Genomic DNA, 12042 nt, shown 5'->3' with positions numbered 1-12042 from the left:
AGGGTTTTCCCAACATTTGGACATGCATATGCTCGGCGATTTGTAGGGAAACTTGACGAGTCAATTGGGGATTTCACGACTTCTCGAGTTCTGGAAGGACTTGATGAGCCGGTGAACTGCACTCGATGAGTCAAGGTCAACACAGACTGTTGACCTTGACCATTGACTTGGACTTTGACCAAGGGTTAACTAGTTGACTTCTGGGGTATTTTGGTAAATTGGAAATTTATGGAAATGATCTTATGGTAAACATTGGTGGTGGAGTTCGTGGCCGTGGTTCGAGAGTTTGAGTTTATCACTTCGGTTCGATAGTTGAGAGGTGAGTTATCCTCACTATGCTAAGAGGTCGAAGGCACCAATGCCGGCCCATTGGATATGATATCCTAGCAGTTGGTATTATATTAAGTATGAGTTAGTTATGCATGCTAGTTGCTATGCCAGTTGGTAGATCTGTAGGACTACCTGTGTATTACCTGATTATCTGTATGTGCATCAGTTATGTATATATCGACATATTGTATGGGTTGGGTTGAGGTTGTACTACTCCGTGCGGTAGCCAACAAACCATAGAGTATTCCAGATATGAACTGAGGGTCAGACAAAGCATTCCAGACTCATACTGAGGACTCGGGAGCATTCCAAATACAAGTTGAGGGCCGGGTGGAGCATGCTAGACTCGTATTTTGGGCTCAGGAGTATTCCAGATACGAGCTGAGGGCCGGGTGGGGCATACCAGACTCGTACTGTGGGCTCGGAGACAATCCAAATGTAAGTTGTGGGCCTGGAAGGCAATCCAGACTCACACTGTGGGCCCACGGGTAATCCAGTCTGTAAAGTTGTGGACCCAGTACATGCTGTTATTTGTACATGTGTTATTTGCAGTGTATCGATATTTTGGGGGAACTCACTAAGCTTTGGGGTTACAGTTTCAGTTTTGTTTCAAGTATATCAGATGATCGCGGGAAGGCAAAGACGTGATCATACAGCTCCTCACATTTATAACTTTGTTTCTGGGATACTCTGATATTTACTATTTTGAAAACAAGTTTTATAATGATTAATGGTTTTGAAATGTTTTTAAAAGTTTAAATTTGGCATTAGTTTTATGGGTGTTACACATATTTTGTCTTTTAATATGTGAAAGACTTATATATAAATATATATTAGTATTTTTTATTTTTTTAAATGATTAATAATATATAAATAAATTGTTGAGGTGTTGAGGACCATTTTTGAAAGAGTATTATTAATTATTAATGTGAAAGATAATCACAAAACTAAACCTGGTTTAAATGAAAGATGAGTTGATATTAAACTAACGTAGATGACTTAAGCCTCCACTCAGTAATACACTAATTTTTACAAAGGGTTTTTAAACATAAGTATATTTCCAATTCCAAATTAAGCTTTCTAGAATATCACTCTATCTTCGTACCCTACGACGTGTAATGTTTGGTACAAAGGAGTATCTTCCTCTTGCCAATTTATTTATTATTCTTTGATTTTCTGGTTAAAACCCGCCAGAAGTTTCAAATTTTGCGGTTCACCTTACTATTAAACACCCTATAAGGCTATAAGCTTCTTTCATGTCCCTATAGCATCTGCAAAACCCAAATTCTCATTACAAAAGGAGGTGAATTGTTACGGTTTTCGAACAATTAAAAGAGAGTCCTTTTTTGTTCTTATTTTTTCTCCATTTAATGACCAAAATTTGGAACCCCATTGATTTCTTCGTTAATTTTAAAAACCCACATCACAATTGGATATAAAACGCCAAAATTTTTTCCTTCTGATTGTGGGTGACAATGGATAGAAGTGATATATATAGAGCTAGTAGTAGCAGGCGAGTTAGCAGTAGCAGACGATTAGGGAGCATAAGAGGAAGTCACAGTTTAAGAACAGGCATTGATATTTTCTCAAAATCTACTCGCGAAGAAAGCGATGAAGAAGCTCTTAAATGGGCTGCTCTTGAAAAACTACCCACCTTCGACCGTTTGAAGAAAGGTCTTTTGTTTGGATCAACTGGACAAACAAAAGAGATCGATATTGATAATCTTGGAGTCGCAGAGCGAAAACAGTTACTTGATCGGCTTGTTAATGCTGCAGATGAAGATAATGAGCAGTTCTTGACGAAGCTCAGAAATAGAATTGATAGGTAACTGAAATTTCCCCTTTATTATTCTCTTAATTTTCTGATTATTACAATTATGAACAAACATGCAAGTTCAATATCCGGCTTATCTTTCATGGGTTGATTGAATATGTTACAGGGTTGGGATTGAATTGCCAACGATTGAAGTCAGATATGAGCATCTGACTGTGGAAGCAGATATTAATACAGGAAGCAGAGCTCTACCTAGTTTTATCAATTTCTACCTTGATCTTGCAGAGGTAAGAATGACAATAATTAACACATACACAAACCTAATTAATTGATTATAGTTTTTATTTAACTGTTCACGAATATATATCAATTCATTTGTTTACTTCCAATAGGGTTTCTTGAGTTATTTTCATTTGATACGGAATACGAAAAGGCATATAACTATCCTTGATGATGTTAGTGGAGTCATCAAACCGGGCAGGTTAGAAGAAAGAACACGAATTCGAATAGCTTTTATATCAAATCATTTGTTTCAAACTAATAAATTAATCGATTTCTTTTGCTAAATTTTCTCATAAATATCATTCAGAATGACATTACTTTTGGGTCCTCCAAGTTCGGGGAAGACAACGTTGTTGTTAGCCTTGGCTGGGCGTCTTGGTAAAGGGCTTAAGGTAAATATTGAATTGAATTTAAAGAAGGTGTAAGTGTGAAAAAGTTGTATTAGTGTAAATTTTAGTAATAAAAAACTATTATTTCCACTTTCTCAAGTATTTGAATTTTTTAATTACATAGAGCACTGGAAAGGTGACGTACAATGGTCACGAGTTACATGAGTTTGTACCCGAAAGAACGTCTGCTTATATCAGTCAAAACGATGTTCATATTGGAGTATTGACTGTTAGAGAAACATTGGCTTTCTCTGCACGATGCCAAGGTGTTGGATCACGTTATGGTTAGTTTAAGCAACATATTAAATTTATCTCTCCAAGATATCATATTTCAAGATTTTGAAGAGATAGACTATGTTTTAACACTGAAATAAATATCGGGTTTGTCTGATATAATGCAGAGATGTTAGCTGAATTGTCAAGAAGAGAAAAAAGTGCAAATATTAAACCGGATCCTGATATTGACATCTATATGAAGGTATGGAGTAACATCTATAAAAAGAAATAACAATGTTTAATTTCACGACTAATAACCATAAGGTGTAAGTTCAAACAATTTAAGCGTTTTGTAATGTTCAAACAATTTAAATCAATTCACTCAATTACTTTGATTATCATACAGGCTGCTGCAGCGGAAGGTCAAGAAGCTAGTGTTGTCACGGATTACACTCTCAAGGTATGTTATAAGTTGTTTTCTATCTTAACGCGTAATATATGCAAATTAAATGAAAAAAAAAAAAAAACTGAAGAATAATTATAACATTTGTTGAGCAGATATTGGGGTTAGAGGAGTGTGCAGACACAATGGTAGGAGATGGGATGAGAAGAGGTATATCCGGTGGCCAAAGAAAGCGCGTTACAACAGGTAAAAAATTGAATTTTCTAAAAGACATAAGTGGATATGATTTATTCCAGTAATTTGGTAAAAATTTACAGGTGAAATTATCGTTGGACCATCGAATGTTCTCCTAATGGACGAAATATCTACTGGTTTGGATAGTTCAACGACATTCCAAATAGTGAATTCTTTTAAGCAATATGTTCATATTCTTGAAGCAACAGCACTCATATCACTTCTCCAACCTGCACCAGAGACATATAGTTTGTTTGATGACATTGTGCTTTTGAGTGATGGACAGATCGTGTATCAGGGTCCACGTGAAAATGTGCTTGAGTTTTTTGAAACTATGGGGTTTCGTTGCCCCGAGAGGAAAGGTGTTGCTGATTTCCTGCAAGAAGTAAGTATCACTTGTGTCTTGTGATTGTATTTATCTTTGTTAGCATTATGGACCGATGTTGATGTTGGATGAAAGTACACAAAGTGACACCAACACTAACGAGGAAAATATTTTTGGGCTAAATACAAAAAATAGCTACCAACGTATTTCTATTGATTTGATTCATATAGGACACTACTTTCATTTTGTTTAGCTATTATACTTTCAAAAATCTTTATCAAGGTGGACCCAAGTTCAAATCCCATAGGGTTTAATTTGGGTTTTTTTTTTTTTTTTTCAAAGTATAATGTCCTAAATGAAAAAACTTGAAATTACAATATTAGTACAAATGGATAAATAAGTACACAATGGCTTAACAAGAAAAAAACTAAAAGTACGATGCCATAAAAAATTAAACAAACAAAAGTAGGATGTTATAATACACACTTAATCACATGAGCTTATCTTTTTTTGAATTTAGCACAATATTATATTTAGAATATAATTTAGACATAAAAAATGGTTCCTTATACAGGACATTGCTAATTTTGGTGGCTTTTCTCAAATTCAAAATTATGTCTAAAATACTGAAATTTCCTACCCAAGATAGCACTTGGTCTATGGAAATTTTGAGGTCATGTGATTTACTGTATAAAAACATAAAAATAATGAAAATCAGAGAAAGTCGAAATTGGAGCTCCAAATGATGGAAATTTTCCCCGCCCTTTTTTTTCAGTGTGCTCCAAAAGTCCTCCTAGATAAAAACTTATGTGCATTTTTCCAAGCATTATCTATGGTGCCATTATTCCATAAGACTTGCTTGTTAAGCAGGACATGCCTTTCACTATACAAAAGATGTGAATTCCTGCCTCTTTCCCATCATCAAAAGTAGCCCTAGAAAACTTTCCCGTGTAACACGATCAACCTAAGAGTCCAACAAGTTGTTCAATCTGTTTCTTATTTTTATAGGTGACATCAAAGAAAGATCAGCAACAATATTGGACAAGAAGACAAGATGATTACAGATTTGTGACACCAAAGGAATTTGCTCAGGCATATGAATCATTTCATGTAGGACAACGCCTAAGAAATGGACTTGCAATCCCGTATGACAAAAGCAAAAGCCATCCTGCAGCTCTTACAAACAAGAAGTTCGGTTTAAACAAGAAGGAGCTCTTGAAAGCTTGTGTCGATAGAGAAATATTACTCATGAAAAGACACTCATTCATCTACATTTTCAAAATAACCCAAGTACGTAACATTGCAGTCGATTTCCATTATGTCTGTCATTTGATGTGTTAGTATCCTACAATGGTTAGACAGGCTTTCATCTGTCTTTGTATATGTTGGAGTCTAACCTTTTTTCGTAACGTCTCTTTTAGATAGAAACACTAGTCATAGGTTTTCTATCAACACACACTTAGAGTTTAAGATGCGGAGAAAAATAAAAGAACATAAGAATTATGTGGTTCACATGATTAAGGTAATCGTGCAACGTCCACTGCCGAACTAGATAGATTTCTATTAATTTCATAACGAGGTTTACAATTACATGGAGATGAGATAACACTTTGCAATTTTGGTAATCATGCTATGACTCTATACGTCACGTCCTTCCGACAACCATTATACTCTACAACTCAACATCTAGGGCTCCATGTGTGTAACTAACATGATGGTTTATTCTTTACAATTCTGATTGTTTCTTTTGGATTTCAGCTAACTATTATGGCAGTTATCACGATGACTGTGTTTCTCCGAACTAATATGCATAGATCTGGGCTCGAAGATGGAGAACTATACATTGGTGCTTTGTTCTTTGGTGTCACAATGATCATGTTTAATGGGTTGGCTGAGATTGCTATGACGATTGCAAAGCTCCCAGTATTCTACAGGCAACGGGATTTCCAATTCTATCCGACATGGGCGTATGCTATTCCAACTTGGATTATAAAGATTCCGATTTCGATTGTGGAAGCCGCGATTTGGACAATACTCACTTACTATGTAATAGGATTTGATCCCAACTTCTGGAGGTATTCCCCACTTCCCAAAAGCTTTGAAAATCCGATGGTTTGGTTTTTCATTTGTTAAAGAAACCAACATTTTAGGGTCAGTTCGGTTTTTTGTTTTATAACCGAATTCTTTGCAAAATCTATGGAATTCAGTTGAATCAGAATCCTTCAAATTCCATTTTGATAAATTTTACTTAAGGGTTCCATTCACATACTGATGTATATAAAGTTTAAATATTCAATTATGTATATTTACAATATCAAAAAGTATTTGAATATAAATAAGAATTTAAAGGATATTTAATTTTTATCATTGAATTGCATTTTTATGCAACAACATGTATTACAGATTATCAGTCCTTTATACTCTGTTTCACTGAAAAGAACAAAAAATTTAATATTTTGCAGATTTCTCAAGCATTTCTTACTCCTCGTGGTCATTAACCAGATGGCTTCTGCATTATTTCGATTGATCGCATCCGCAGGCCGCAACTTGATTGTTGCAAACACATTTGGTGCATTTGCACTCCTTATTCTCTTTGCCTTGGGTGGATTTGTCTTATCACGAGGTAAAAATATATATTGTTCAGAATCCTCTGGTCTTTTTAATAAACTAACAAACTTATCCTTCCTGAAGACCAAGTAAAAAGTTGGTGGATTTGGGGATACTGGTCATCACCAATGATGTATGCTCTGAATGGAATCGTGGTAAATGAGTTTCTCGGACATAAGTTTAACAAGGTAACTATTAATTTATACACAAATTACATTTTACAACGATACATATTATTAAGATGGATTATTTGTTCATAGCCTTTCGGCGGTTCAACACTTGGGAGATTTATCGTTACTTATGAAGGATTGTTCGCGGACACTTACTGGTATTGGATTGCTTTTGGGGCTCTGATTGGGTTCATGTTAATCTTCAATTTGTGTTACGTGCTATGTTTACAATTTCTTGACCGTAAGTGGCTCCTTGGTATAGGTATATTTTGGTAAAATATGCATTCAGTGTGTGATATTTGGTGTGCAAACTGTACAGCTTACGATCGAACCCAAGCAAACGCAACGGAACACACAGAAAGTGATGTGGTACCCGTTGAGTTATCGTCGATGGCCACAAATGACGGAAATAGAAACAAGAAAAGAGGAATGATACTTCCATTTGAACCACATTGTATCACGTTTGATAATATCAAGTACTCCGTTAATATGCCACAGGTAACGTGTTTCTTGCAGTTAGTGAGATATGTAGCTAGATTAATTCCTATATTTTCTCTCCAAAACGCCAATGAGAGAGACGGGATTCCAACATATATAGAGGCCAGTACGGTAGTGTCTAGCCAATGTGGGAAACTAATATTCCAATGCCGGACACTAACATGACTCTGAGATGGAGGCTCGATGAGATTAGACTAGATGTGTTGAGCACCCGAGATGTTAGGCGTGATCTCAAATACCGTGTTAGTACGTGCTATTATAATAATGTAACATTAAACTATCCCATTTGAAATTTTTTGCAGGAAATGAAAGACCAAGGTGTTAGTGAAGATCGATTGGTTTTGCTCAAGAGTTTGAGTGGAGCTTTTCGACCTGGTGTTCTTACCGCGCTTATGGGGGTTAGCGGTGCTGGTAAAACTACGCTTATGGATGTTCTTGCAGGTAGAAAAACGGGAGGACTTATAGAAGGTGACATCCGGATATCTGGGTATCCAAAGAAACAAGAAACATTTGCTAGGATTTCAGGGTATTGTGAACAAAACGACATCCATTCTCCTCATGTTACAGTTTATGAATCTTTGATCTACTCGGCATGGCTACGGTTGGCAGCTGATGTTAACGAAAACACCAGAAAGGTTAGAAAACATGGGAAGAGTAAAGTAACTGTGCTTAATAACATGATCTAATGGCACTTTTTTGCTTCTAGATGTTTGTTGATGAGGTGATGGAACTTGTGGAACTGAATCCGTTGAGAGATGCATTAGTAGGGTTACCTGGGGTCAACGGGCTATCAACTGAACAGAGAAAGCGGTTAACCATAGCGGTTGAGCTGGTGGCTAACCCATCTATAATATTTATGGATGAACCAACGTCCGGTCTTGATGCTAGAGCCGCTGCTATTGTGATGAGAACTGTTAGGAACACAGTGGACACCGGGAGAACGGTTGTGTGTACAATTCATCAGCCAAGCATTGATATATTTGAAGCTTTTGATGAGGTACATTTATAAAATTCATGACATCTGGTTCATCGTATATAAACCGCCTTAACCTTTAAGAGAACTTTCATCCAAATAATATTGTAGTTATTCTTAATGAAAAGAGGAGGAAAGGAGATATATGTTGGACCCGTTGGCCGTAACTCTTGCGAATTGATCAAGTACTTTGAGGTAATATACAATCACATTTGAGCAGATTTAATCATGTTTAGACCAATAAATAAATAGAGTGGTCAAATCCGGCTGTTTTTGTGAACCAGGATATTGAAGGGGTTAGTAAAATTAAAGATGGTTATAATCCTGCGACTTGGATGTTGGAAGTTAGTACTTCGTCGCAAGAACAAGCTTTGGGATTCGATTTCAGCGACATCTACAAGAATTCAGAACTTTATGGGTGAGTAATAGTGATACACTGCAATAGCTCAATCTCCATAGCCAATTTGTTACACGAGCTTGTTACACAGGGTGAACACGTTATCTTGCATGTAGCATGCATTTTGACTTGCAATATTTGTCTCACCCAAAAAGATGGAACAATGACTTGCTCTTGATCTCTCGTCTCTACAGAAGACATACGGGTCTCCTCATCCTCATCATCGAAAATGGTGCTAGAAAAATGGGTCTAGTCATATATATGGTAGTGTTTATACACACATGAAACTGGACTAGACAAGCTTTCAGGGTACTTTTTTTATAATGAGGTTATGGTTGGCATTCACGTCTTTTTCAAGGATGAGAGATTGAGAAAATGTCTGTCCTACATTGTTCCACTTTTTTGAATGACACAAAAATAAAATTTATGTCTTGTTGTCATCGTTCCTTGTTGTTGTCCAAAATGTGTACAACTGTTCTTGTCTATCATGTCCTACGTAACACATGTGGCTATCGGAACAAATCATTATTTCTTCCTAACTCATTGTTGGAGAAAATTCGCAGGAGAAACAAAGCTCTTATTGCGGAACTAAGTGTACCACGCCCTGGTTCCAACGACCTTCATTTCACTACTCAATTTTCCCAGCCGTTCTTCGTTCAGTGTCGTGCATGTCTATGGAAACAACGATGCTCATATTGGAGAAACCAGCCTTACACGGCTGTTCGTTTCTCCTTCACCACCATCACTGCACTCATGTTGGGATCTATGTTCTGGGACCTTGGAGGTAAAAGGTGAAAAACAAACATAAGACATTATCTCACGATTTTTGAGTTTTATACTTACTATATATATATATATATATATATATATATATATATATATATATATATATATATATATATATATAATGTTGTAGAACTCGTTACTCGGTACCTGCTCGGCCGACTACCGAGTAGCGAGTACTCAGGAGTACTCGGGGAGTACTCGGATTTGGTAATTCATGTAGTAATATTTTTAGGGAAATTATATATGTTAAAATAATAAGTTAAAATCATAAGTTGATTGAAATATATAACAAAATTAGATACATGTGAATACACAAAAACTAAAAAAACAAATAATGATCTCACTTCGTGAATAATTACTAAAATTTAAGATATATATGTAGTAATAATCACATGTGTGTATGTTCAATAATAATAAATCATTAAGTATATTATACATATTAATCACTGAGTTGACCGAGTTTTACAACATTGCTCAGTTCAGTAAGGGGCCGATCGGGGAGTACTCGGGATTCTGTAACTCGCCTCGGCAAGGGGCCGAGTAGCGAGTACTCGGAGGAGTAATCGGCCAACTCGGCGAGTTTTACAACACTGTATATATATATATATATATATATATATATATATATATATATATATATATATATATATATATATCCAAACATCATTTTTCAAAATCAAAACAACAAATATTAATGTAATGCAGTGTCTAAGCCATATCAAGACTAAAAAAATTTGATGATTTTTTTTTTCGAAAAATGTTCATATATCTGCACTGCTAGTGCATGTGTCCGCAGTCAATATGACTGATGATGCATATGTCCGCAGTCTGCAGTTCATATATATGATCGTTGATGCGTAGTTTTGAACTACTGATGGATAGTTCGCAAGTTCTTAAGCTTTTTTTGGTTCGCACAATAACTAAGCCATATATATATATATATATATATATATATATATATATATATATATATATATATATATATATATATATATATATATATATATATATATATATATATATATATATATATATATAGATTAGAGTTACACCTCGGCTAGACATGGTTTCACTCGCCTCTGTATGTGCGAGTCTCACGTCCCCGTTTAAAGGCTCTTTTGGAGAAAAATACGAGACTCCACATGGCTAACATGGTATTAAAGCCAAAGTCTAGTCTAAACTAAGCTCATCAGCTTACAGACACTGTCCATCTTTCTCTGTATCTATGTTTGAGTCTAAAATCAAGGACACCACATAACTTAGACATACGTACATGTCAGGGACACCTTGCAAAATCTGAATGACGCGATGGGTTGTCTGTATACATCGGTTCTCTTCTTAGGAATCGTATACGCATCGTCCGTGCAGCCTGTGGTGGACATAGAACGAACTGTCTTTTATAGAGAACGAGCTGCAGGAATGTATTCTGCATTGCCGTATGCTTTTGCTCAGGTAACTTGTATAACTTTAATGTATCTTCTTTTTTACCATTTGAGATCCTAACATTTTTTTCATGTTTTCATACATAGGTTGTTGTGGAAATCCCCTATATCTTTTCACAATCTGTGGTTTTCGGGCTTATAGTGTATGCAATGATTGGATTTGATTGGACGGTTGTAAAATTCTTTTGGTTCTTGTTCATCATGTTCTGTTGCTTGCTCTACATGACATACTTCGGTATGATGTCAGTCGCAGTCACACCGAATACGGAGATCGCTTCCGTTGTTGCTGCTGCATTTTACGGGCTTTGGAATCTATTCTCCGGATACATCATCCCAGAACCTGTAAGGGCCTTTCTTTTTTTTTTTTTTTTTTTTTTTTTGCTAAATGATGTTCAAAATATAAATGAACAGGGGAAATTTGTAGGAAATTGGAGTTTAATGGAAAGCCTCAATCTCTTGAAGTTTTTTTTTTTTTTTATGTATTAAACCTAGCATCCATATTCAATACCTTTTTTCTCGTTTTTTTTTTTCCTTTCACTTGCGACTAGGACATTGACCTGTTTTTTCCTGACATCTTTTGTTGATCCTTATAGAGGTCTATGCCATATATATGGATGCTTGTTCGTAGTTTTACAGTTTTTCACAAAGAGCTTTTTTACTTTTAAATAGCGCGCATGACTTAAGTCCTTTTTACTAGATTAAGTCTGTTTTATTCAGAATATTAAGTGAAAAAGAAACTTACATTTGATACACAAAACCTGAAAAAGAATATCTATGATTTTCTGACAATGTATTTACTGTGTGTTGTAGAAAATTCCGGTGTGGTGGAGATGGTATTACTGGGCAGATCCGATGGCATGGACACAGTACGGTCTGGTTGTTTCCCAGTTAGGGGACTTTGAGAGCCTGCTCAACAACGGGGAGACAGTGAAGGAATACTTGCGTCATTATTATGGGTTCAAACACGACTTCATTGGTGTTGTGGCCGGTGTTCATGTGGGATTCGTGGTTATTTTTGCAGTTATATTTTCTTTTTGTATCAAGTCCTTCAATTTCCAAAAGAGATAGCACTCCATTGTCAAGGGAGAAATAATATTGTTTGAATAAAACGATTTATGATCGAGTTATCTGACATAAATCATTGATTACAGTTGGGATCAATTGGTGTAACGATTCACTTTTGTTTTGTATTTAAAGTGAAAAACATTATGTGGAT

The 12042-nt window shown here is 35.7% G+C and overlaps 1 protein-coding gene across 1 annotated transcript; it reads left to right on the top strand.

Annotated features, from left to right (window-relative positions):
• Positions 1-1687: 1687 nt before the first annotated feature.
• LOC145045891 (pleiotropic drug resistance protein 1-like) lies at positions 1688-12042 on the top strand. The gene is made up of 23 exons (XM_078994181.1): positions 1688-2155; positions 2271-2391; positions 2497-2585; positions 2694-2778; positions 2900-3059; positions 3177-3253; positions 3398-3451; positions 3550-3640; positions 3712-4013; positions 4962-5243; positions 5712-6028; positions 6416-6576; positions 6645-6748; positions 6821-6971; positions 7050-7228; positions 7531-7863; positions 7935-8225; positions 8313-8396; positions 8486-8619; positions 9162-9389; positions 10665-10836; positions 10914-11168; positions 11637-12042. Exons 1-23 carry the CDS (start codon positions 1806-1808, stop codon positions 11892-11894), a joined length of 4278 nt encoding a protein of 1425 aa, XP_078850307.1. The 5' UTR covers positions 1688-1805; the 3' UTR covers positions 11895-12042.

This window comes from Lactuca saligna, chromosome 5, assembly GCF_052625555.1.
Source record: "Lactuca saligna cultivar CGN05327 chromosome 5, ASM5262555v1, whole genome shotgun sequence".
In the NCBI taxonomy this organism is placed as follows: Eukaryota; Viridiplantae; Streptophyta; class Magnoliopsida; order Asterales; family Asteraceae; genus Lactuca; species Lactuca saligna.
The sequence above is the reverse complement of the archived record's forward strand: the minus strand, read 5'-3'. Positions and strand labels throughout refer to the sequence as shown.

What these genes read in the sequence shown, in the direction of transcription:
- LOC145045891 (XM_078994181.1), top strand. Translation starts at nt 1,806, where the DNA reads ATGGATAGAAGTGATATATATAGAGCTAGTAGTAGCAGGCGAGTTAGC. An exon ending in ACTCCGTTAATATGCCACAG is followed by an intron (nt 7,229 to 7,530) that starts GTAACGTGTTTC and finishes AATTTTTTGCAG; the next exon opens with GAAATGAAAGACCAAGGTGT. An exon ending in GATACATCATCCCAGAACCT is followed by an intron (nt 11,169 to 11,636) that starts GTAAGGGCCTTT and finishes TGTGTGTTGTAG; the next exon opens with AAAATTCCGGTGTGGTGGAG.